This window comes from Thermothelomyces heterothallicus (assembly GCF_042370625.1).
Source record: "Thermothelomyces heterothallicus CBS 202.75 unplaced genomic scaffold P884_scaffold_17, whole genome shotgun sequence".
Taxonomy (NCBI): domain Eukaryota; kingdom Fungi; phylum Ascomycota; class Sordariomycetes; order Sordariales; family Chaetomiaceae; genus Thermothelomyces; species Thermothelomyces heterothallicus.
Window position 1 is genome coordinate 60,788 of NW_027192578.1, and position 21,756 is coordinate 82,543.

General features: G+C 54.7%; 6 protein-coding genes across 6 annotated transcripts; 3 read left to right on the forward strand and 3 right to left on the reverse strand.

The window, feature by feature from the left end:
* Positions 1–5,637: 5,637 nt before the first annotated feature.
* On the reverse strand, positions 5,638–8,424 carry P884DRAFT_286050 (uncharacterized protein). The gene has a single exon (XM_069443804.1). It carries the CDS (start codon positions 8,187–8,189, stop codon positions 5,787–5,789), a length of 2,403 nt encoding a protein of 800 aa, XP_069296106.1. The 5' UTR covers positions 8,190–8,424; the 3' UTR covers positions 5,638–5,786.
* Positions 8,425–9,134: 710 nt separating this feature from the next.
* On the forward strand, positions 9,135–10,142 carry P884DRAFT_204497 (apolipo protein O-domain-containing protein; the record flags this gene model as incomplete). The annotated part of the gene is made up of 3 exons (XM_069438582.1): positions 9,135–9,161; positions 9,256–9,348; positions 9,423–10,142. The coding sequence occupies 3 exons, from the start codon at positions 9,135–9,137 to the stop codon at positions 10,140–10,142; spliced, it is 840 nt and encodes a 279-aa protein (XP_069296107.1).
* Positions 10,143–10,498: 356 nt separating this feature from the next.
* P884DRAFT_226675 (mitochondrial carrier domain-containing protein) lies at positions 10,499–12,032 on the reverse strand. Its single transcript, XM_069439660.1, has 2 exons — positions 11,530–12,032; positions 10,499–11,428 (listed from the first exon to the last, which is right to left on the reverse strand). Exons 1-2 carry the CDS (start codon positions 11,613–11,615, stop codon positions 10,531–10,533), a joined length of 984 nt encoding a protein of 327 aa, XP_069296108.1. The 5' UTR covers positions 11,616–12,032; the 3' UTR covers positions 10,499–10,530.
* Positions 12,033–13,457: 1,425 nt separating this feature from the next.
* Positions 13,458–14,462, forward strand: P884DRAFT_261377 (uncharacterized protein). The gene has a single exon (XM_069441551.1). The coding sequence runs from the start codon at positions 13,579–13,581 to the stop codon at positions 14,170–14,172; it is 594 nt and encodes a 197-aa protein (XP_069296109.1). The 5' UTR covers positions 13,458–13,578; the 3' UTR covers positions 14,173–14,462.
* Positions 14,463–14,733: 271 nt separating this feature from the next.
* Positions 14,734–15,909, forward strand: P884DRAFT_286054 (mitochondrial 37S ribosomal protein mS42). The gene is made up of 2 exons (XM_069443805.1): positions 14,734–15,006; positions 15,146–15,909. Exons 1-2 carry the CDS (start codon positions 14,766–14,768, stop codon positions 15,841–15,843), a joined length of 939 nt encoding a protein of 312 aa, XP_069296110.1. The 5' UTR covers positions 14,734–14,765; the 3' UTR covers positions 15,844–15,909.
* A 963-nt stretch (positions 15,910–16,872) lies between these two features.
* Positions 16,873–19,769, reverse strand: P884DRAFT_270918 (uncharacterized protein; the record flags this gene model as incomplete). Its single annotated transcript, XM_069442392.1, has 3 exons — positions 16,873–19,386; positions 19,451–19,702; positions 19,767–19,769. The coding sequence occupies 3 exons, from the start codon at positions 19,767–19,769 to the stop codon at positions 16,873–16,875; spliced, it is 2,769 nt and encodes a 922-aa protein (XP_069296111.1).
* Positions 19,770–21,756: the final 1,987 nt, after the last annotated feature.

Genomic DNA, 21,756 nt, shown 5'->3' on the forward strand with positions numbered 1-21,756 from the left:
TTCTGCCTACCGTATTTGTCGTCCGTTAAGCTCCTTCGTCATCGTGAAGTACTATAAATTCTTGTGATCTGTGTATACTTATATTGGTTCGATCGTACCACTAAGATATAGTCGTTACTCTTTAAAAGCTTTGATAATCGTAAGCAGTTCCTTATTATAGATTAGATAATTGAGACGTGGTCTGTCAAGCTTCCTTAAAAAGAAGGCTATAGGATATAGCTTCCCTTGTTCGTCTTGTTATCTTAACTGTCCTCCGATAGTATAGTCTGAAGCGTCCGTTTCTACCTTAAATGGCTTCTTAGGGTCTGGCAATACTAGTACTAGATCCTTAGTGATAGCGTCGCGAATCTATATAAATGCTTACTCGTGTTGCTCTTCCTATTGGAACTTAGCGTTCTTCTTAGTAAGTTCGTATAATGGTTACGCGATCGCTCTAAAGTTCCTAATAAATATCCGGTAGAAGTTTGTAAACCCGATGAAACTTTGTACTTCTATGACTAACGTCGGTTATAGCTAATCTTTGATAGCTTTAACCTTTGAGGGTTCTATCCGAATTTGTCCTAGGGATATCTTGTATCCTAAAAATACTGTCTTCCTGACGTGGAATTTACTCTTTTCCTTGTTAACTAATAGCTTATACGCGTGTAATACGTCTAGTATTACTCTTACGTGCTTCTGGTGTTTGTCTATCGTCTTAGAGAAGATAAGTATATCGTCAAGATAATATACCGTAAATTTGTTGAGAAAGGGGCAGATAGCTTGATCAATTAGGGCTTAGAACGTTACTAGTACGTTCGTAAGTCTAAATAGTATGACGAGGTACTTATAGTAGCTATAGGGTGTCTTAAAGGCCGTTTTCTACTTGTCGCCTTCTTTGATCTATATATAATTATAGGCCGATAGTAAGTCAAGATACGTGAAATATTAGGCTCCTGCTAACTGATCTTAGAGCCGTGAGATTAGTGGTAACGGGTATTGATTCTTTACGGTCTGTTCGTTAAGTTGCTAATAGTCGACATATAACCGTAGCTTTCCGTCTTTCTTAGGTATAAATAGGATTAGGTAGCCTGCTAGCGATGTTAACGGACGGATATATCCTCTTCGAAGGTTCTCCTCCAAGTATCGCTTAAGTTCTTTGTTCTATATCTAGCTCGTATAGTAAATCTTAAAGAACTTTAGTTATACTCCTTCCTTAAGCTTAATCTTATAGTCCTATGGGCCGTATTCTGGTAATCCTTCTAGATACTTTGGTTTAAATGCTAGGTATCCTTTGTACTCCTTTAGTACTTCCCTAGTCTTGTCTTGTTTCTCGGTTTTCTGATAGTATGCAAATTTGGTTCTATCTATAGCGATATTAGCGATTTCTCCTATCTTAACCTATTACTCTAATTATAGTACTCCGTATTTGTCAACGGAAAGAATAGCTATTAGCGGTTTAGCTCGTTCCTCCTGTTGTAACGTTAGTATTGTTATACCGCTTCTTCTAGAGTCCGTAGTGGTCTGTCTGCCACTGCCTGTCTCTTATGGTAGATCCGTAGGATATGCCTTCCCTTGAGCATCGTCCGCTCGTGATCCTTGCGTACTTCCTATCACGCTGGTCGAATACGACTCTATTTAGGGTCGTAGGTGGCTACCATTCTTCTAGCTAATGTCCGGGTCGTAGTCTTTATACTATAGTAGTCCTAGTATTATATCTTTGTCGTCGCCTATATCTATAATGCTGAATACGACTACTATGGTCTTCTCTACTATAGTGATATCGATTGGTTTGGTCTCCCTATATACCTATTATGTTAGGAATGGCCCTTTAACTATACTATGCTTCTATTTCATTCTCTAGGGTATCTATAGCTGATTTATAAGTGTTAGCAAAATTAGGTTTATCTCTACTTTACTATCTACTAGTACGAGCATTTTGTGCTGCTTCTATTATACTATTATCTATAGTCGCTTGTCTTGCCGTCGTTATCCAAAGATTACGGCGATTTCCTATATCTCTGCCAGGAGGTCTCGATATAGTGGTTTCTTACGCTAGTTCCTCCTGTATTACGCTACCACTTGCTACTATATAGGCATTAATGGTTTTCGGGCCCCTCGAAGGGCCCTAACCCGTTTCCTAGGTTAATGTTAACCTCTCCGATTGTTTAGCTGATGGCGGCTTTGTCGATCGTGCTTATTTCTACAAGCTATTAAGTGCTTATAGCTTCCTACCATTAGGTTCGTTATACTTTCCGTCGTACGTACTATAGCTTCGTCTAAAGCTCCCAAATTCGCGATTTCTTTTCGTCCTTATAATAAAGATAATCGTTATTCTAGCATAAGTCCTATATATCTTATCTTGTTCTGTAGTACCTAGGCTAGGCTTGTCTTAGAACTACTATAATGCCTTCTAAACTCCGGGTTTCGATCTTCTAGAGTAATTCGGCCGCTCTGTTTCCCGCGTTATAGACCTATTCCATGGGGCGTAAACTTCCGTCCCCGTTTTCCTATCAGGTTGGCTAGTGATTGTTTTCGAATTTGTCGTAAAAGTGGTATCGGCATTCGTATACTATATACTAGAACTAAGGCACTTGTATATATACCTTATGTCGAGGGTATAGTTATATAGCGTCGCCTAGAAGATATTAGAATTCTTTTCCGAATCCTTCCTACTATATGTAGACCGTAGGTGCCCTAATGCTAAGGTAGGAATGTTTCTTCTAGTAGCTTTCCTATATATGTTCGTCTTTTCCACGGTTTGTATATATAAACTGGTACTCTAGGTTCTATATATCGTAGCTAAGTTGCTAATTATCAAAGTGCTTAGTATAATTATTAGGTCTATCGTACGTCATAGGCTATTCCCCTTTGATAGTTTCTATAATACGTCGGAGTTCCCTTATTTTGTTCCTTATCTTATCACTCTACTAGGTAAGTCGAGTTAGGCGTCTATCCTATTTACATAACTCCGTATTAAGCTAGAAAACTTTATTATGGTACTATTCGATCTGTTCCTAAAGGAACAAGATATTTAGTCCGGGCCGGTCGACTCCTTAGGTGTCGGTTGTCTACGATCTATCCTGTCTCTATGTAACCGTAAAACCCTATTGCCTTAAGGCTAGGAGAATCGAAATCGGTGGTATATACTCCCCTGCCGTATCTTATTTGATAATACCTGTTTCTGGGTCTATAGTGACTAGTTCGGAGTATAGTGTCTGTTCGTCTTTGCTATTATTATCGTGTTCGAGACTGTCTGTGCTGCTATCCCTGTCTTTGTAGCTTATGGCTACTACTTCGATGACGTCCTTGGTTTCGTCGATAACTATAGTTTCTTTTCCTAGGACTGGTTTCTAATCTTTCTTCGGGCTTTAATATTCCTACTTATAGTGTCCTTTCTTTCCGTAGTTATAGTAGATAGTATTAGACTTGTCTTTAGCCGTCTTCTTCTTGTCCTACTTCTATACTATATCTATATCTATAGCTCCAGGATATATCCTATACGAGGTACTAACGTATACTCGCTTTTTCTTATCGTTAGCCTTAACCGTGGTTCTATTTATTCGACCTTATTTCTACTATTCCTATATATAGAGCCGATCGTCAATTCTAATAGCCTATATAATATATTTATCTAGAGTTTCAGGCCAGTCGTACTTATATAGCTTGTCTTTAACCTTTTCCTTCAAGCTATTATAGAATAGTTATATTAATGCTTCGTCATTAAGCTAAGACTTGAGTATGTCCTATCTAAACTATATAGCGTAGGAGGCTACTAACTTGGTCTATTAGAGATTGGCGAGCCTTTCTTAGGCGTAAATCTTCTTATCTTTATCGCTAAAGACCTTCTAAAGCTCTTCTTCGAAATAGTCGTAGGATCAAAAGACTACCTATATAAAGGCGTCTTGATTGTCCTCATCTTCCTTAGTAAGATAGTCATTCCACGTAGGTTCAAACCATCTAAGTACCTTGCCCTCTAGTCTCGTAGCTATATAGAGGACTTTAGCTTTGTCGTCCGGAAACTTATCGTTATTAAGCCGGAAGTAGGATCGGAGGTTTATCAAAAACCCTATAAGGTCCTCCTTGGTTCCTCTGTACTTGCTAGGTAGTTCGATCTTGATATAGCTTGCTTTGGTAGTCTTGAGCGCCTTGATTTTGGCGTAGGCCTTGTTAACTAGTTTCTACGAGTGCTTTTCGCCGTTCTCGAGTTCCTTGATTCGAGCTTGAGCAGCCTTGTCTCTCTGGTCTAACTCCTAGATTTGCTACTAGAGTTAACCAAGCTAGGCAAGCAGCTATTTGGCCATGACGCTAGTAGCTATATCGATGTCAAGGTCAAAGTCACCTCCGTTCTGAACTATAATAGAACAAAGGGAGTGATAGTAACGTATGACAAACCTAACTTAGACTTCTTCTAAAAGGGTTTAGACAAAGGTAGGTTAGGCGGAACAAACGTGTAGGTCGTCTAAGGGATTTGGTGAAGCCAAAAGGTTTATAATAATACTATAGTTATCTCTTATAGTAGTTAGCAATGCTTGGTATAAGTACTGTGATTATAGGGAAGTTGCTATTACTGGTGAACTCCTAGAGTCTACCGAAACGAGTGACTATCTATATGTATATATAACCTTCCTGGATCACCCTGATTAGTCCTTGGTTAGTGATCCTGGTGAGCCGCTTATCGTGATTAGTGACTTTACACTGATCTTGGTGATCGTAAGCCAGTGTATGGTAGGGCTCGTAGTGCTTCCTACGTTATGATTGGTTCCTTCCGTCCTTCCGGCTTGATTGGCCTATCCGTGCTGGTGGCCTAGGCGGCATCTACATGTATATTTCCGTGACACTACCTAATTATAGTATAATCACGGCCTAAATAATAAGTATAAAACACTAAAAGAATGTCAAAACGCTACTATAGAACAAAGTCAGATTAAAGCTATTCTAATAGGGCCTATAGATAGGCCCTTTAAGAGGGAGAGTAAATTGTCACAAACGTAACCCGATCCGGCCAGGGACCTAGGGACAAGCTATAGAAGGCCTATACCGGGCGCTAACGGGTATAACCCTATAAACAATAGGCACGGTCAGGGTATAGCCGGAGGAACGAGCGGCCGATTCGGGGTATAAAATGTACCTATTAGACCCTAGATCCGAGAGGGAGGTTTTGGCTCCCTAAGGATCAGTCCTCTAAACAACCTACCTACCTGCCCTAGAAAGATAATTGACTCTCCTACCTACGAACCCAGCTTGAACCCATCTAGCAGGCCCTATGATAGTGCTACCTCCGTGCCAAGTTAGCCTAGTGGTAGGCCCTCCTGACAACTTAGAAGAATTAATGTATCTTATTACTACTTCTACGGACCATACTAGTTAGTCTAGGAGTGCTGCCTATGGCGCGAATACTGCTATAGTGTTATATCTTATAGCCTATCTAAGCTATAGCCATTTGTAGCTATTAAGCTATAGTATTAACCCTTAGCTTGTTATCCCTATTAGTAGGCTGGTTAGATCTAGCCTATTATCTATAAAACTATAATAATTTGGGATTAGGTAATAAAAGAAGGGGCAGAGGTTTTTACCTAGCCTATTAGGTATAGTTTCCTTTGTATTTAACTAGGGAGGCTCTAATATATACTTAGGCATAGTAGTATAGGACTAATAATAATAATAATAATAATAATAACATCTGTTAGCCCCTTATCTAGCCTATATAGTATAGTTTCCTTTGTATTTAACTCGAGAGAATCTGGTATGCTTTAGCATAGTGGTGTAGGAATAATAATAATAATAATAATCTATTAGCCCCTCTCTTTTCAATTCTGCCTTGTAGATCCCCAACTCCCGACAAGCGCCATCGCCGCCTCCCCGCCCTCCGCAAGCCTCTCATCCCCGAGCACCTCGGCCAGACACTTCCATGGATCACGGCCGCCGCCCCACTTGAGCAGGCTCTCCTTGAGCCGCTCGCCGTTCTCCCTCCTGAGCGCGGCCCCGCGGTCGCCCGACTTGAACACCACCTCCCACACGCGCTGGGCCAGCACGCGGTCGAACAGGTAGCTGTAGTAGGTGCTCCCGTAGCCCGACAGGTGGCCGAAGAAACCCTGCCAGCGGGTGCCCGGCGGGTCCGGCGGGGCGCTGCCGTACGTCCGCTGCAGGCCGTGGAAGATCTCGGTCGAGTCGAAGTCGGGCTGGGCGGCGCGCGGCGAGTGCAGGGCCTGGTCGAGCATGGCGAGGATGATCTGGTTCTCCGTGTCGGAGGCCTCGAAGCGGCGGGCCTGGCGCACCTTTTGCGCCACCATGCGGTAGGGGAGCGGGTCGTTGGTCTCGTAGTGGCGCGCGAACTGCCCGAGCACCGACGCGTCGGCGGCGAAGTACTCCATGAGGGTGGACGGCAGCTCGGCAAGGTCCGTCGCGCACCGCGTGCCCGACACGGTCTGGAAGGAGGTGCGCGCCAGGACCGAGTGGATCGCGTGGCCCATCTCGTGAAAGAGGGTCTCGACCTGGAAGAAGCTCAGCAGGGCGGGCTGCTGGTCGCCGTGCCCGGACGGCTGCGGGAAGTCGCAGACGAGGGCGATGGTAGGCAGTTGTTTGATGGTCTTGTTGGGCTGCCTCGAAAAGGTCATGCCGTCGTTGGCGGCGTACTCCGGGCTCGCAAACGGGGGCACGTCGGGGTCCTGCTTGCTCTGCTGCCAGACCTCGGCCATCTCGGCCTCGGATATCTCGCGCGAGCACCGGACGGTGAAGTGCGCCGGGTTCGGCGACTTGTCCGGGCGGTAGAAGAGGTCGCAGTAGAGGACGGCAACATGGCCTTCCGTGTCCGACATGACGTCGAGGCGCCGCACGTCGGGATGCCACGTCTCTCCGACCACTGGCTGCTTGGGAACGAGCCGGATGCCGTAAAGGTCGGTAAAAAGCCTCGACAGGCCCTGCATCACGACGCCGAGGGAGAAGTAGGGCGAGAGGAGGTCGCCCTGGCGTCCCGTCAGCCGCAGTGGCCGACGGATTAGGTCGGAGTAGTAGTCCTTGTCCCAGGGGTCGAGTCGCTTGACGGCCGGGTAGGCTTTTCGCTTCTCGGTCAGGAGCTCGGCCATTTCTTGCATCGCCCTGGGCCTGTTGTTCTCGGCCAGCGCGCGGAGGAACTTGTCGACGGCCTCCGGGCTCCTGGCCATCATGCGGTCGCGCAGGGCCAGGTGGCCGTAGCTCTCAAAGCCCGAGAGCGTGGCCAGCTCGGCCCGCAGTCTCATCAGGTGCTCGAGCAGTTCGACGGATCGACGAGACGCGGTGCGAGAGGCGTAGTAGATGAGCTTCCGCGCGTCCGCGTCGTGGACGGTCCGCAGCGCCAGTGCGGCTTGCCCACTCATCGTGGGAAGGTGTACCTTGCCGCCCCGGGTCAGCTCCCGCGCCTGGAGCGGATCCATACCGCGCAGGTCGCTGCTGGGGAGGACGATGACGTCCTGATCCGGCGCCATCTCCTGCACAAAGGCGGACCCGACCGCGCTGATCTTGGACGACAGCTCGACAAAGCGATCGCGGTACTTCTTGGGCAGGTTGACGGCCGACTTGGTGAAATCCAGCTTCAAGACTTCGGCCACCGTCTTCTCCTCCTCGGACCAGACGGCCGTGACATCGGGGTTGGCCATGGCGGCGGCCAGTTGGTCATGCAGACCCGTCATGGTGTTGAGCTCGTTCATGTACTGGTACACCATATCCCAGGCCATGCTCGCCATCCGCTGCATGTTGCGATCGGGGTGGGTGACGCGGACGAAGTCGGCCATGTCGAGCACTCGGCAGAGGATGTCGCTCAGGCGGTCGAGGTCGCGGACGATGGCGCGGTACTCCTGGACAGACGATGCGGCCAGCACCTTGGAGACAACGGCCCGGGCCTTCCTTAAGCTCACGCGGGCAAAGGTGAGAAAGCCACGGGGCTCCTTAAGGTACGCATTCCGGAAGAGGCCGACGCTCACGCCGCCAGGGTGACTGGAGAATTCCCGCCAGAAGCGGGGGTAATCGAAAACAGAGCGCAATGTGTTGTCCTCGTCACGGTACAGCGGCGGCGCATGACTGGCGGGAATGATGGGCTCGAACTCGACGGCGGCCGACTTGGGAGAGTTGCTGAACCGGCGCCGTTGGAGGGCGGGTACCGCGCGTTGAGACAAGCAGCTCGAGCAGACCCATCGTTGGTGTTGCCATTGCCTGGGTCGAGCGACTGCCTTCATCATGGTGAACCCCTGCGGCCGCGAGGACGCGAGGCAGCGATATCTCCTCGGTCAGGCGGGGCGTCACGGTGCCGATAATTCCGTCGCTACCACAATGACGCAGCCGGGTCGAGCCGTGGAGGCGCTAAGGTACGTGAACGGGTCGCGGGCGGGTCTTGTCGGCGATGTATGCCCGTCGGTTGGTTGCACCTCGGAGCTGCTTGGTGGTTTTCTCGACTCCAATTGTCTCAAGTTGGTGTTGGTTTTGGCTGGATTAAAAAAAAAAAAAAAAAAAAAAAAGTTACAGGGGGAGCAATCATTTTGAGGCGCGCTATTGCTACACCAAGTTGTTACATGAATTGCCGAGTACTCCGTACTTCGACGGAGCCCCACAGGTAGTTACTTGTAGTTACATACCTCCCAAAGTCAAGAACCTCGAGCTCTAAACCAAATTGGCCGCACGCCCTCTTTAAAAATCTATAGCGTCGACGGAAACGGGGCTAGTCCTCTTTGCATTGCATCTTTTGTATGATATCTATACCAAACTCTCCTGATGATAGGTTAAATCGAGATGGTTCAAGCTTGTTATTTCCAATGACTATGGAACACGAAGAACCTCCGTACAGAGTAGCCGAATGGGATGCCCGTCTCGTACTTGTACGGAGTACGAGTAAATTTCGTGGAGATGGAAGCCTTGACATGGTCTAGTGTGCCAAATCAAGTTAGCAAGTGTGTCGAAATAGCCAGGCAGCTCATCGCTTTTTCCCAGGTCGCTTCCCGGAAATAGCCGCATCCGATGCCCGCTAACTACGGAGTAGCAGCCGTCCAATCCTGGTTTCCCGCCCACGCTTCCGCAACCTCTGACCTCAGCATCCAAAGCCCGCCGTCCACCACCAAACGGGACCGTTTTTGCCCGCCGATTGCCGGAAGCCTCGAGTGCTCGCGAGGGACATCTCAATTGGGTGGACAATGGCCGCCAGAGTGCTGCTGCAGCGGGTATGTGCTCGTGCGCGAACTCCGATTTGGGCGCCATTCGGGACCTCGGGAGAAATCAGGCGAGTACTGACGAGCAATAATCGTCTTTTGACAGCCCGTTGCGCCGTTGGCGGCTGCCGCCCTCGTAGGGAGTGTCGGCTTCTACCCCCGGACCGCGCACGCCGAAGCCCCCAGCGAGCGCCGATATGTGCGTGTGTTCATGCCTCCGTTCCAGCGTCTCCCAAAGATTGCCGGACTAACCCCGACCTCGGCACTTTGCAGTCCAGAAAACCCATCTACGACGACGACTTCGACATCCCGCCCGTAGCGAAGCCTGCGCCCGTACCAGCAGCCAACCCCACCTCACCTGCTCCGTCAGAACATGCCGTTGACGCCGCCGCCGGCAACACTTCCCCGGCCGCGCCTCCCGCGCAGCTGCAGTCCGCCTTGGAACCCGACGTCACAACCGTGGTCCGCACCCGTGCGCCCACCCCGACCGACCGGCTGGCGGCGCAGATCCGCCGCGCCCGCCTCTTTCTCTACGCGCGGGCTTGCGTGGCCGAGGACGCCGTCAACGGCGCCATGGCGAGGGCCTTTGCGCTCGAGCGGTCCTTCACGTCGACCATCGCCTCGCTGGCGCCCCCCCGCGAGTCGGGCGAGAAGCTGATGCCGGGCCTGATCTACGTCCTGGTGGCCGGCATGGCCGGCAGCATCGTGGCGCGCAACCGTAACATCCTCCTGCGTGGCGCCACCCCGCTGGCCTTCGGCCTCGGCGCCGCATGGACCGTCATCCCCGTCACCATGGGCAACGTCAGCGGGCTCATCTGGGAGTACGAGAAGCGGGTGCCCGCGGTGGCGGATGCCCATATTCGCGTCCGCGAGGGCATCGAGAACGGTGTGTACATGGCACGCCTGCATGCCGAGCTGGCGCAGAACAAGGTGCACGAGGGTGTGAGGGGCGCGAGGGAGGCGTTGGAGGAGTGGGTGAGAAAGGGAAAATGAGGACGCCCCTGTAGTGGAAGGAGAGGGCGTATTAACGAACGGAGGGAGATATTGAAAAAAAGACAAAAACTCAAAAAGGAAGAGAAAGAGGGAGGCGGGGGTCTGGGGAACCCCGAGTGTAGAAAGTTTGCTGAATAGAGCGGCAAGGCGAGCGGCAAGGCGAGCAGCACGTCCCTCTCTGCTTGTATCACAGGGGTAGAGAGACCTCCGGTCGGATAGACCAATTTTTTTTCTGCTTTGCGTGAAGAAAGCCCCGGGTCTATCCCAGGTGCGGCCATAGAGCGTATCATTCTTGCTAGCATTACGAGTTTGGTTCTATGAATGTAGTGTATGTAGAGGTCTATCGTCTAATCAGGGTATCACATTCTCAATCTCTCTATACCATCCTTCACAGACTATCCTCCCTTCTCTCCCGCAGCCGATTTCCGAGCCCGCTATAGAAGCTCAAGGCCCTCTCGTACGTCCACATCGTGACGGCACTCGTCGGCGCCGCCTTCAGCAAACTGACCGTCAAACCCCTGTACAGCCCCCTTAACCCCTCCATCCTCAGGATGGTCCTCACCGCGCCGATCGTGCCGCCGTAGTACTCGGGGATGTTCTTGTGCACATACCTGCCCCTGGTGGGCCCCTGCACCTGGATTCTCTTCCGCACGAGATCCAGGGGGAAGGTCCCCGTCTTGGCCAGCACGCTGGCCATGGTGCCGGCCACGGCGCCGCCCGAGCTGAAGGGCAGCTCCAGGCCGCTGAGGGGCGGGCGCAGCGTCTCGTAGGCGGCGAAGAAGAAGCCCATGTAGGGGACGATCTGGGCCAGGCCCGGCGCCAGGCCGCGGAAGAAGCCGCGCAGGCCCTCCTCGCGGCTGATCTGGCACACGGCGCGCCACAGGCCCGTGTAGACGCGGTCGTTGCCCTGGGCGGCAAAGCGGGTGCGGAGGAGGTCGAGCGGGTAGGTCGCGGCCGTGGCGATGCCGCCGCCGACGGCGCCGGCGATGAAGGACTCGGCGGACTGGGGCAGGGCGCCCTCGCCGAAGGCGGAGTGCAGGAAGAGGGTGGTCGAGCGGTAGGCGGTGAACTGCACGGCGCCGTAGCACACGTAGAGGAGCTCGGCCGGCACGTTGCCCTTCCAGAGGCCGGCGAGGCCCTCGTGGCGGAGGATGTGGCGGATCGTCGGGAGCGTGCCCTTGTAGATGGGCCCGCCTTGCAGGTTGCGGTGCGAGAGGGGGTCCGAGAGGGAGTGGGTTTGGAGCTGGAGGCGGATCTTGACGACGTCGAGCGGGGCGATGACGAAGCTGCGGGTTTCCCTGGCGTCAGTGTTCTGTTCTGCTTGCCGCGACCATGATGGATGGACGGCGATGGGACGGGGTACGGGGTGTTCCAGGATACGACATACCGGGCAATCAGGCCCGCGGTGGCCCCGGCAGCCGTGACTTCCAGGCGAGTGCCCTCATCTTTGAGGTGTTCGCCCTTGAGTGACATTCATCCAGCGAGTCCGGTTAGGCGCCCGGGCTCTCTACAGCGTGTTGCTCTGAGGGCCGCGCTGATAGGCGCTGGTAGGCGCTGATAGCTGTGCTGGTCGCGTGTTTTGCCTTCGGGATGATGGCGCGCGTGCAGCGAGATTGATTGCGCCGAAAATTTTGGGCACCGTGTTTCGGGGGTGCCCGCGCTCGCGCTTTTATGCAGGAGAATCAGACATGTAAGCAACGACGTCGTGCATTCGGAATGGTCTTCGCCCCTGGTTGTCGCTTTGAACTAGTGTTCGTCCTCCGACTTACACTAGCTGATGTGCCTTGCTTGCATTATGTCTTTGGCGACTGAGCTCTGGTGGTGACAACATCGCTCGTCCGAAATCTGCAGGAGCCAATAACCTTTCTCGGACACTTTTGATATGCAATAGTGACACAAGCGCTTATTTAGCAGAATTTCGTACTAGTGTAACGGCACAGAGTAATCCGTACTCCGTACAGTACGTCTTCGGTGCAGCTTCACTATTCTCCAAGCAAGTACAGATTAACGAGCCGGGTCAGAGCCGCGAGCACTGTTAAAAGAGAGAATGGTATGAGGTAAACGATTTTCGGGGAGGTCAAACTACCGCTCAAGAGCGCGTCCGAGGTATGTATGCTCGCTCAACCTTTTCTAGCAACTTCCGAATATGGACTTGACCCTTTCTGATAAGGCAGGGTTATCGATAACTAGGAAGTGATTTGTGTTTAGTTATTGGTTCCATCCGCCCGAATCTGGAGCACCTTTAAGTGGCTGAAATGCGCAACAATACAGGAGTGGGTCAACGGCGGTACGGAAGGGCAGCAGCGACCACTCAGACAGCTCGGAGTGCTTGCACCCATCGCGGTTCCCCAGGTTCTTGGTTTCGGCGGGGTCGCGGGGATGGACAACCGTACCTCCGGCTCCGGTCGTGCTCCTTTTCGCGCCTGGCCCAGCGCCAGCGTCCTCTTGTTGTTTGCCGCATGGTTCTCTTGGAGCTAACTTTGCTTTTTTTTTTTTTTGTGCTCGAGCACCGCCGTCGCTGAATCGAGCTTGAGTGACGAAGTTGCCTTGTGCGCGGGTGATGACTGTTGCATGTGATCAAGTGCTCCAGTGCCCGAGACAGACTCGCATCTTCGCAATTTCTCTCCGTTCTTGCCACTCCTCTTTTCTCTTACTTATTGCCAGAGCTTGAGGTTCAGTTTCCAAGTCGTCCGCACTCCAGACCAGTTTTCTGCAACAGCTGGTCACAATGGCCGTCACGTTGCCAGCATTCTCCAACATCGCCGCTCCGGACGTCAGAAGCACCGTGGCGCCGGTGCTCTCGACCCTCCCTGCTGCGGCCTCCTCGACGGAGCCTGCCACGACAGTCCTGCCATCACTTTCGCCCATTCTCCGACAGCGAGTCCAGCTCTTGGCGTCGGCCAGCTCGGAACCATGGATTCGGCTCTTGACCTACACGCCCTCCAAGGTGGCCGAACTAACGGGCATCGCCCGGAGCGTGAACCTGGAGCCCCATCCGGTGTCTGGCGAGATCGAGCTGGATTGGGACCAGGAAGTCGGCATTAGATACAAGAGGATAGACGAGGAGACGTTGCAGACCATGGTCGTGCTCAAGGAGCTGAACCTCTTCTTCCGCCTCGTCTACTGCACCGGTGACCCGGACGGTGGTGGCGATGGCTGGCGAGTCGGCGAAGTGGGGGTTGCCGACCCCTCTTTCCTCGCCTCGTTTGGCGGGTTTGCCAGCATCGACGAGGCCGAGAAGTCGTTCCGAGCTTCGAAATCCACAAACAACGCACCGCCGTCCGCCGCGAATGGTAGCCACGCGGCAACCCGCACTAACGGTGGTTGTTGGAGTGCACAAGCTGACGCGTACGACGACCACGACGACCACGACGACGACGATGATGATGATGACTACTGGGCTCGGTACGACGCGACGCCTTCTAGGACGCCGGCCATGAAGCGCTCACCCGCTCCCGGTGCCGGCGGCGGCCTGGCTTTGCGGCCCGATATAAACCGCAGCCAGTCCACCGAAGCCGAGGATGCCTATTTCGCCCGGTACGACTCGGTCCAGCCGGCCATGGACAACCACGACCCCGACGAGGAGACCAACCTCGGGGAGAATGCTGAGCATGTCGAGCCGCTGCCACCCCTGGGCCTAGGAAAGACACAGCCTGTCAAGGCAAACAACGCCAACGGGGCAGTGGACTCGGCGAAGGAAGCAAGCAATGGCTCAAATCTGGCACAACCCATCCCTATCAAACCCGACTCGGTGCGCTCGTCCGGCTCCGGAGCTAGTCAGGAGGAGTCGTGGGTGATGGCTCATCCCCGGCCCGGTAGCGCCAGCTCGACCGCCTCTCAAACGGTTGCCAAGCTGGAGGAAGCAGCGGAGAACCGCCAGCAGGCGGAATTCGGGGTGAAACAACACATTTCACGGAGCATCAGGAGCCTGTTCTTGCTCTCGCGAGCCTCGGGGATCGACAGGGAGGAGTTTGAAAGAATGGTTCGGACCGAGCTAGATGTGCTGGGCATTGTGGAGGACGACATCTGACGGGGGAGCCTTGGGATGAAGCTGGGTTAATGAGGGAAGTGGAAGCGGGCGGCTGTATAGAATGCCGATTGCCGTCGTTATTGCACGTTCTGTTGTGTAGGCCGTGGCGGGTTTGTCTGGTATCTCAGTCGTAGGGGATTCCGTTTTACGACTCGTTTATTGTCTGGTCTGCATTTGGGACGGAGTTGGTGGGCGTTTGAGGGAAGATCTCTGTTGTGTACTGTACATACAATGCGCATCGGGCATCAGGGCACCGAATGCGATAGCGAGAAATCATACTGCATTTCAAATGTGGGGAGAGAGTAAGCTTCACGTGAAGCCGTGCAAGTTGAGTTGACTCGTAGTCTGAAGGATGCGAACGGTTACGGTCGCATTCCTGGCCACAGATAAAAGCCAGGGTTAGGGTGTTGATATCCCGTTGGGCCTCGACACTGCCTCAATTCTTAGGCGTCAATGCCGTCCCGGCCAAAAGAGTTGGCAGGCGCGAGACGAGAAAAAAAAAAGCGGCGACGAGGAGGCCAGCAACAACACCACCCACCCGCTCTCCTCCGACCTCCTGCACCCTTCCGATACCACCTCACCACCCACAGACGATGCTGCGCCCGAGGTTAAGGATACCGCTGCGGCCGCGTGTCGGCACGCCGGCGACGTCGACCCTGCTGCCGCTGGCCTGCCGCGCACGATCGATCCACGCGATCGCACCCCTCGAGTACAACCTGAAGAACGAGGCGTCGCAGAACGGCATCGCCGACTTCCTCTCCCCCGCCGCATTCAACATCGCGTGGACCCAGTACCAGACACACCTCCTGGAGAAGTTGAACGCCTTGACAGCAGGCATGTTCTAATTTCTTCTCTTTCCCTCTCGTCGCTTTTGCTTTACCCTCTTGCCTGCGATGGGCGGGTCGTGCATGATTCAAGGGAGAAACATGGTGGTCGCAGGCATAGACTGACTGGAACCGACTGTCCAAAACAGAGAGCGACTATGAGTCCCGACACGTCAAGGACATCATGCTCAGCACCGCCCGCGATCCCGCCTCCGCGCCCCTGTTCAACTACGCCAGCATGATCCACAACAACCACTTCTTCTTCAAGCACCTCACCCCCAAGCCGGTCGAGATGCCCGAGGCCCTGCGCGTCCACCTCGAGAGGTCCTTCGGCTCCATCGAGACGCTCCGCCGGGAGATGGTCTACACGGCCGCGTCCATGTTCGGCCCGGGCTTCGTGTGGCTGGTCAAGACGTCCCAGCCGGGGCTGCCCGTCGCCTTCAAGGTCCTCGCCACCTACGCCGCGGGATCCCCCTACCCGGCCGCCCACTGGCGCCGCCAGGAGGTCGACATGAACACGGCCGCCGGCGCCACCACCGACGCCGCCGTCGAAGCCGGCAAGTCGTACCTCGAGCGCACCGCCTACGGCGCCGGCAAGCGCAACAGCAGCGTCGCCAAGAAGGTCGAGCACGCCCCGGGAGGCACCGACCTGCTGCCCGTGCTGTGCATCAACACGTGGGAGCACGTCTGGCTGTGGGACTACGGCTTCGGCGTCGGCGCCCCCGACCGCGGCAAGCTGGGCTACGCCGAGAAGTGGTGGAAGCACATCAACTGGGACCTGGTGCTGAAGGAGGCCAACGTGCAGAGGCTGGAGATGTCGTCTAACTTGGGCGCGCCCTCGTCCTAGGCTACCGAGAGAGCGACGTAGGGGCGTGCGTGGGGCTGGCCGAAGCCCCTCCCCCCCCCCCCCCCTTCTTCCTCCCGGTGAGAGGGCGGGTTGTATAATATATCACGAGACCAGGAAAAGGCGAAACGGTCCATTCGCAATTTTTTTTTCCTGGCCTGACTCTCAGTTGTTCTTGTACAAAATAAACTCGTCGGGTGTATGATGATGGGAATAGAAACACTCATCAACCTGTCCACGGTGCCTGCAGGGTTCCTCCCGAGTGCTTCTTTTGGCTGCCATGTTTCTAAAGAATGCGCGTAAAGAGATCCCCTTCGTCGCTACTTTGCCAAGGTGCTACCCATGGCAACCGCGACTAGAAAGGAGAGGGGAAGGAGAAGAGGAATCAAAAGAAGGAGGAAAAGACTGCAAGTCGCAAATCAGCACACATAGGCATTTACGAAATGATTAAAATTTGAATGAGACACATACATATACTTTTGATTCTCAGCTAACTAATACTGCTACCTCTTATCCAAACAAGACCGACTTCACAAGGACTCATTTTCTTCCGTCCATGAAACGAGCGTACATACAGTCAATATGTTGTCATATATCAACCTTATCTACACTTTCCGATCGTCCCTAGTCGGTAACCTGAGGTAGAAACGCCAAACCATGCCGGCTCATGCAGGACATCCAAGGTATCGCCCTGAAGAGAAGTAAACAGAAAGGTTAGGAAATCTTGTGAAGGAGGGGTATGAAGGGTGAAAGCAAGCCAGGTATCATCGCGACGAACCAAAAACAGAAAACCCTGGAAAAACCGATGGAAGTTAGGGGTGGAAAGGAGAAAGTAACTGTAAAGGATCGTGATCCAGGTAATGGAAGGGCAATGGCGTGCGAACTGAGCCAGACAAACTGACCACTGCGCAAAACAAAAGCTGCACACCTCCCATCAATATCATCAATCGTCGTCGTCATCGTCGTCGTCGTCGTCGTCGTCGTCGTCGTCACCGTCCAAGCAATGACCGCTCTCCGTTACCGTCCCTCCCCTTAGATCATGTTCCCATTCACAACCACCTCGAAGCCCTCCCCTTTCTGCTTCCTGGCCTTGGCGAGCATCAGCTCGCGCATCCAATCGATCCGCTCGTCCCGGCTCTTGACGGCGAAGTGGTGCGTCTTGCCCGTGCCATTGACGGCGCCCTCGATCGGCGGCGGCGCGTCTTTGCCCTTGTTGGCCCCGGCGGCCGAAGAGGAGGAGGAGGAAAAAGAGGAGGAGGATGACGACGACGACGAGGCGGCGGCGCCGCCGCCGCCGCCAGGCGCGACGCTCTCCCTCTTTCGGAGCTTGACCCCGCCCTTGTTGTCCTGCGGGATCAGCTGGAAGCTGAAGGCGCCGACGTCGCCCTTGGCCTTGGCGTCATCGTTGCCGCTGCCGGCCCGGCGGATGTGCATGGCCTTGAAGGCGGCGTTGAGCTTGGACCCGCCTGCGATGCTGCCGCAGGCAATGGCGTAGTCGTCAATGTCGATGTACTCGAGCGTCTTGTTCATGGCCGCCGCGTCGCCCGCCGCCGCCGCCTTGTCGTGCATGGCCAGGCGCGTCCCGCGCAGCGTGAAGAAGTGCTCGTGCCACTCGTGCCGCAGCATCTTGGTCTTGCGCTTGCGCATCAGCCCTTGGTACGAGATGGCCTCGCCGCCCGTCATGTCGACTTGGGGCTTGTCGCTAATGGGCGAGAGGCGACCGTTGATGTTAACGGTCTTGACAGTGCCGGTGGTGCCGTTGATACCACCGCCGGCGGTGGTGGTGGTGGTGGTGGTGGTGGTCGTCGTCGTCGTCGTCATTGTTGTCTTGCGGGAAGAGACGGTTGTTCTAGCACCAGTAGTGGCGGCCGTGGCGGCCGCAGAGCCCGGAAGTGGCGGGATGGCCTTCTCCAGGGTTGGGCGCTCGGTTTGTGTCCAGGGATATTGGGCGCGCGGGGGTGCCTGGAGCGGGCGCTGGCCGACGCGTTGGGAGAAAGAGCGGTTGCAGGAGGAGGTGCTGGTGGCGGGCGTAACAACCGAGTTCTCGTCCAGGGCCGGCATGACGGGGAAGGACGGCCGGCGGCTAGTATTGCGGGACGTGGAGCGAGGTGCGGGGTTGTGGCGATAAGCCATGTCTGGCGGGACGGACTGCGAGAAGTCGCGCGAGACCGGAGGGAGCTCTGTTACCGTAACGGGGACGTCCATGTCGGAGAACGGAGTGCCGAACCGGTAAGGCGCCGTAGGCGTGGGAGTGCCCTCGTCGGACGACGGACTAAGTTCTCGGAAGGACGGGATGACCTGCGATGCGGGACGAGCAGACCGGGCCTGTGCCGGCTGCGGCCCCTGCCCGGGAGCGGCAACCGAGGGCTTCGAAGGGATGGAGAGCTTCGGGAGGTTCCGGAGCGCAGCGGGTGTGGGTTTCTGGCTGTTGTTCTGGGGGAAGATCTCGAAGGGAGGGGTTGGGGGAACCTCGCTCGAGGCATTGGCGTGTGGGCGCTGGAAGTCGAGGAAGTGGCGGACGTTCTCTTGCGGGTCTCTCTCCTGAACATTGCGGAGCGTCGCCTCGTGAAGATATTGGAGCGGTGGCATGTTCCCCGGACCCATGACATCCGAAGAGGCCACCACCGACGGCACGGCGTCCGAGACGGGGCGGAGGTCGTCGCTCGACACGATCGCCTCGGCCGTTTCCGGGTTCCCGGGGTCGCCGGCGATCATGATGATGCCGTTGTCGTGGATGAAGGGGTGGTCCTTCTTGAAGGCTTCTATCAATCGCTGATTCCGCCTCCACTTGGCGCAGTTCTCGCCCTTGGAGCAGTGGTGAGGCTTCGGCAAGACCTGTTCAATGCCTACGATGGAGACCGACTCGAGAGGGGAGATGACATCGTTGACCTTGAGCCGCGGCTTTTGCCTCCGACTGCTTCGACTGCTGGAGCCACTCTCCTGCCTCCGCAGCTCCTTCCTCACCCTCTTGTCCGGCTTGTCCTCGATGGGCGTCTCCGGCTGGGGTTCTGGCTTCTCGAGGTTCCTCATCTTGTGGATCTCTTCCCAGATCTGTGTCCTCACGCCGAACGACGCGATCCCTAGCTCTTTCAAGTCCTCGAACTTCAGTGTGATCAGGATGGCGCCGTTGATATCGTTCTCGACAAACTTCTCACACGCGCTGAGCTCAATATTGGCGTTCAGCATCTGCTGGGCAACCATCTCCGGGGTCCAGCTCGGCAGGGTCGATGTGTCGAGCTCCTCGTCCGTGAACTGAAATGGGCCTGTGTCGCGTTTCTTCCGCGGGAGGGAAGTGAGGTGAAGGTCCTGCAGATGTAGGTCCATCATGTGCGGATCCTGCGGCGTGATCGGCGAGAGCGAGAGCGCATGCTGAAGCTCGATGGATTGCGCCGAGGACATGGAGCTGCGGAACAGGTGAGGTCCTCGCGGGCCCTCGACTTGCTGTTTTGGCTCATGGTCGAAAGGAAAGGGGGGTTGCCGTAGCGAGCTCGGTGTTTGTACTTCGTCGTGCGTCGACACTGTCGTAAAGCTGTTCTGCCCCCCCGACTGCGCATCAGTGAGCAAATCTACCCCAAACATGCCTGTGACCGTTGAGGTCCGGGGCACCTACCGAGCCGATGCTGATGCGCGGAGAGCAGTCGCCATCCTCGATCCCCTCCAGATCCCCAAACTCGCTGTACACTTCCGAGTCGTCCTCTTGGTCATCCCCCTGCTCGATTTCGGTGTCCGACTCCATGAATTCCGTGTATACCGAGTACGGCCGGTTCTTTACCCTCGCTGCCGAGAAAAAGATATCTCGCCCTCGCCCCTTCTCCTGCATCTCCTGCGGCGGCCGTTCCATCATGGCGACCTGTACCGTCTCCTGTGGCCGTGGTTAGTTAGCTGTTTGGTCGAAATCCAAAGGCAGCAATGCCCGATGAGCGTACCATGTCGGTGCTTTGTCGTCGCGGACGACTATGTGCTAGTGTTGATGCCGATGTTGATGCCGATGTTGATGCCGATGTTGATGCCGATGTTGATGCCGATGTTGATGCCGATGTTGATGCCGATGTTGCCGGCGCCGGCGCCCTCTAGTATATACTCACAATTACCCTCCCAAGATATTTCGAAGTCGCTTTTTTGTTGCTACACCCGTGATGCCGGCGCCACTTCCGACAGCGGACAGGACGAGGTCCAGCTTCGTGTGCCCGCTCAATGGCTACCGAGAGCCAAAGCCAGGAGGATAGGACCTGAACGGTGGGGGCGGGCGCCCACAGGAGGTTATGTATGTCTGTACTGCGTATATGTCGGCTCTCACCGCATCGAGATGCATGCGCATGCGCAGGCGCCGAAGTGGGAACGCAACTGGCGTCAGTCACATAAAGACCGATTATGATCTGAGTCGGGACGGCATAGCACCGACAGCGGAGAACTGGGCCAGTGTATGTACGAGGGAGAAAAGAAACGAGCAACAACTGGAATGGGTGCCCTAAGGGAGTATGACAAGCGCGCTTGAGGCCAATACGTGTGATATCGGTTTTGGTTGGGTGAGAGGAGAGAAGGGGGGGATAAGAAGGGGGGGAGGGGAGGGGAGGCGGTTAGGCGGGTTGCCAGGTGCAAATGGAAGCCGACTTCGACTACAGCGCTACACTATACCGGAGTGTAGGAGGGTGGAAGGGCTACTCCGTGCCCGCGGATTCACTGTTTGCTCTCAAGAGACCCGGCATTTGCGGGAAGCGTCCAGGTCGCAGCGTTCCCGTCATTCCCGCCCTGTTTCCCCATGTTCCATGTTTGCTACCGATGCCTCCGTTGACATTGGTCAGCCATTCTCGGCCAATGTGGCTCGCGCCCTGCCCGGGCATTTGCCCCGCTTAGGGTACTATAATTATAGCAGTTTGTGCGTGCTAAGACGTACGAAAATCACCAGATTCGAGCAGAGCGAGCGCCCAGTCGGCCGCAAGTCGAGGGCTGGTTGGGCAGCTGCGGGATGGCCACGCTGGTGCATTGCATCCATGCAAGACTCGAGCTGCCTCGCGAGTGGTGGGAGAAGCACGGGTACCTGCCATTTGTGTTGTGGGAGAGAAGTGGGGCGAACTGACCAGTGTTCACTCGCCGGGGCAGGTCCGGATGTGACCAAGCGGCATACAAGAAAAGAAAAAGGATCCGTCTGCGATTCTCATTGGGCTGCAAATCCTGCCGTGCTTGCCATTATCGGACAATCCTATCTTCTGATTGGTTGAATTTCCAGAATCTAATCCAAAAAAAAAAGGCGGCCTACAGAGTAAGCGCCCATGAATTCGCGCTAGCCTTATCTGACGGGAACTTCCCAGAGCACACACAGCACATGCAAGGCCCATCGAGGCGTCGAGCGGGAAGGAGCCGAGCAGACCGTTGGCCAGCCGATATTTTCACGCGCCTCCCGCTGCGCTCCGCCAAGATGAAGCCACCACGAAGTCATGGACACCCTGTACTACAAGTACAAATGAAGTACATACATACAAACAAATGAGTGCATGAATATGCAGAAGCGGTTGCCATGGCTCGGCGTCTTCGCCGGTCGACCTGGCCGCATCTCGCCTCAACTCTGTCAGGCCGCCGACCTCAACGGCGGCCGCCTACGCTACGTCAACAGTTCCCAAGTGTCCGGGTCTTGCGCCCTACCATGCATACACTTGGGGGGATTCCGAATCGAAATCGATAAACTGCCATCGTCAGCTGTAGGTTCTACTGTCCACTCTCCAACCCCCTCCTAGAACAGCTTTCTAAGACCTGCCGCCTCTGCCGCCGGCGCACGCTCCGAGGTATATCCGTATGCCGTCATCACCTCAGTTGCACACCGTTACGGGACCGAATATCTTCCGTGGTGTCTGTGAAAATGCCAGAACCAATTGGCTACGGGAGGACGGGAGGAATCCTGATCGGCAACTAGCTCGGCGT

What these genes read in the sequence shown, in the direction of transcription:
- P884DRAFT_286050 (XM_069443804.1), bottom strand. Translation starts at nt 8,189, where the DNA reads ATGATGAAGGCAGTCGCTCGACCCAGGCAATGGCAACACCAACGATGG.
- P884DRAFT_226675 (XM_069439660.1), bottom strand. Translation starts at nt 11,615, where the DNA reads ATGTCACTCAAGGGCGAACACCTCAAAGATGAGGGCACTCGCCTGGAA. An exon ending in ACCGCGGGCCTGATTGCCCG is followed by an intron (nt 11,429 to 11,529) that starts GTATGTCGTATC and finishes GGAAACCCGCAG; the next exon opens with CTTCGTCATCGCCCCGCTCG.
- P884DRAFT_261377 (XM_069441551.1), top strand. Translation starts at nt 13,579, where the DNA reads ATGAAGCGCTCACCCGCTCCCGGTGCCGGCGGCGGCCTGGCTTTGCGG.
- P884DRAFT_286054 (XM_069443805.1), top strand. Translation starts at nt 14,766, where the DNA reads ATGCTGCGCCCGAGGTTAAGGATACCGCTGCGGCCGCGTGTCGGCACG. An exon ending in GTTGAACGCCTTGACAGCAG is followed by an intron (nt 15,007 to 15,145) that starts GCATGTTCTAAT and finishes TGTCCAAAACAG; the next exon opens with AGAGCGACTATGAGTCCCGA.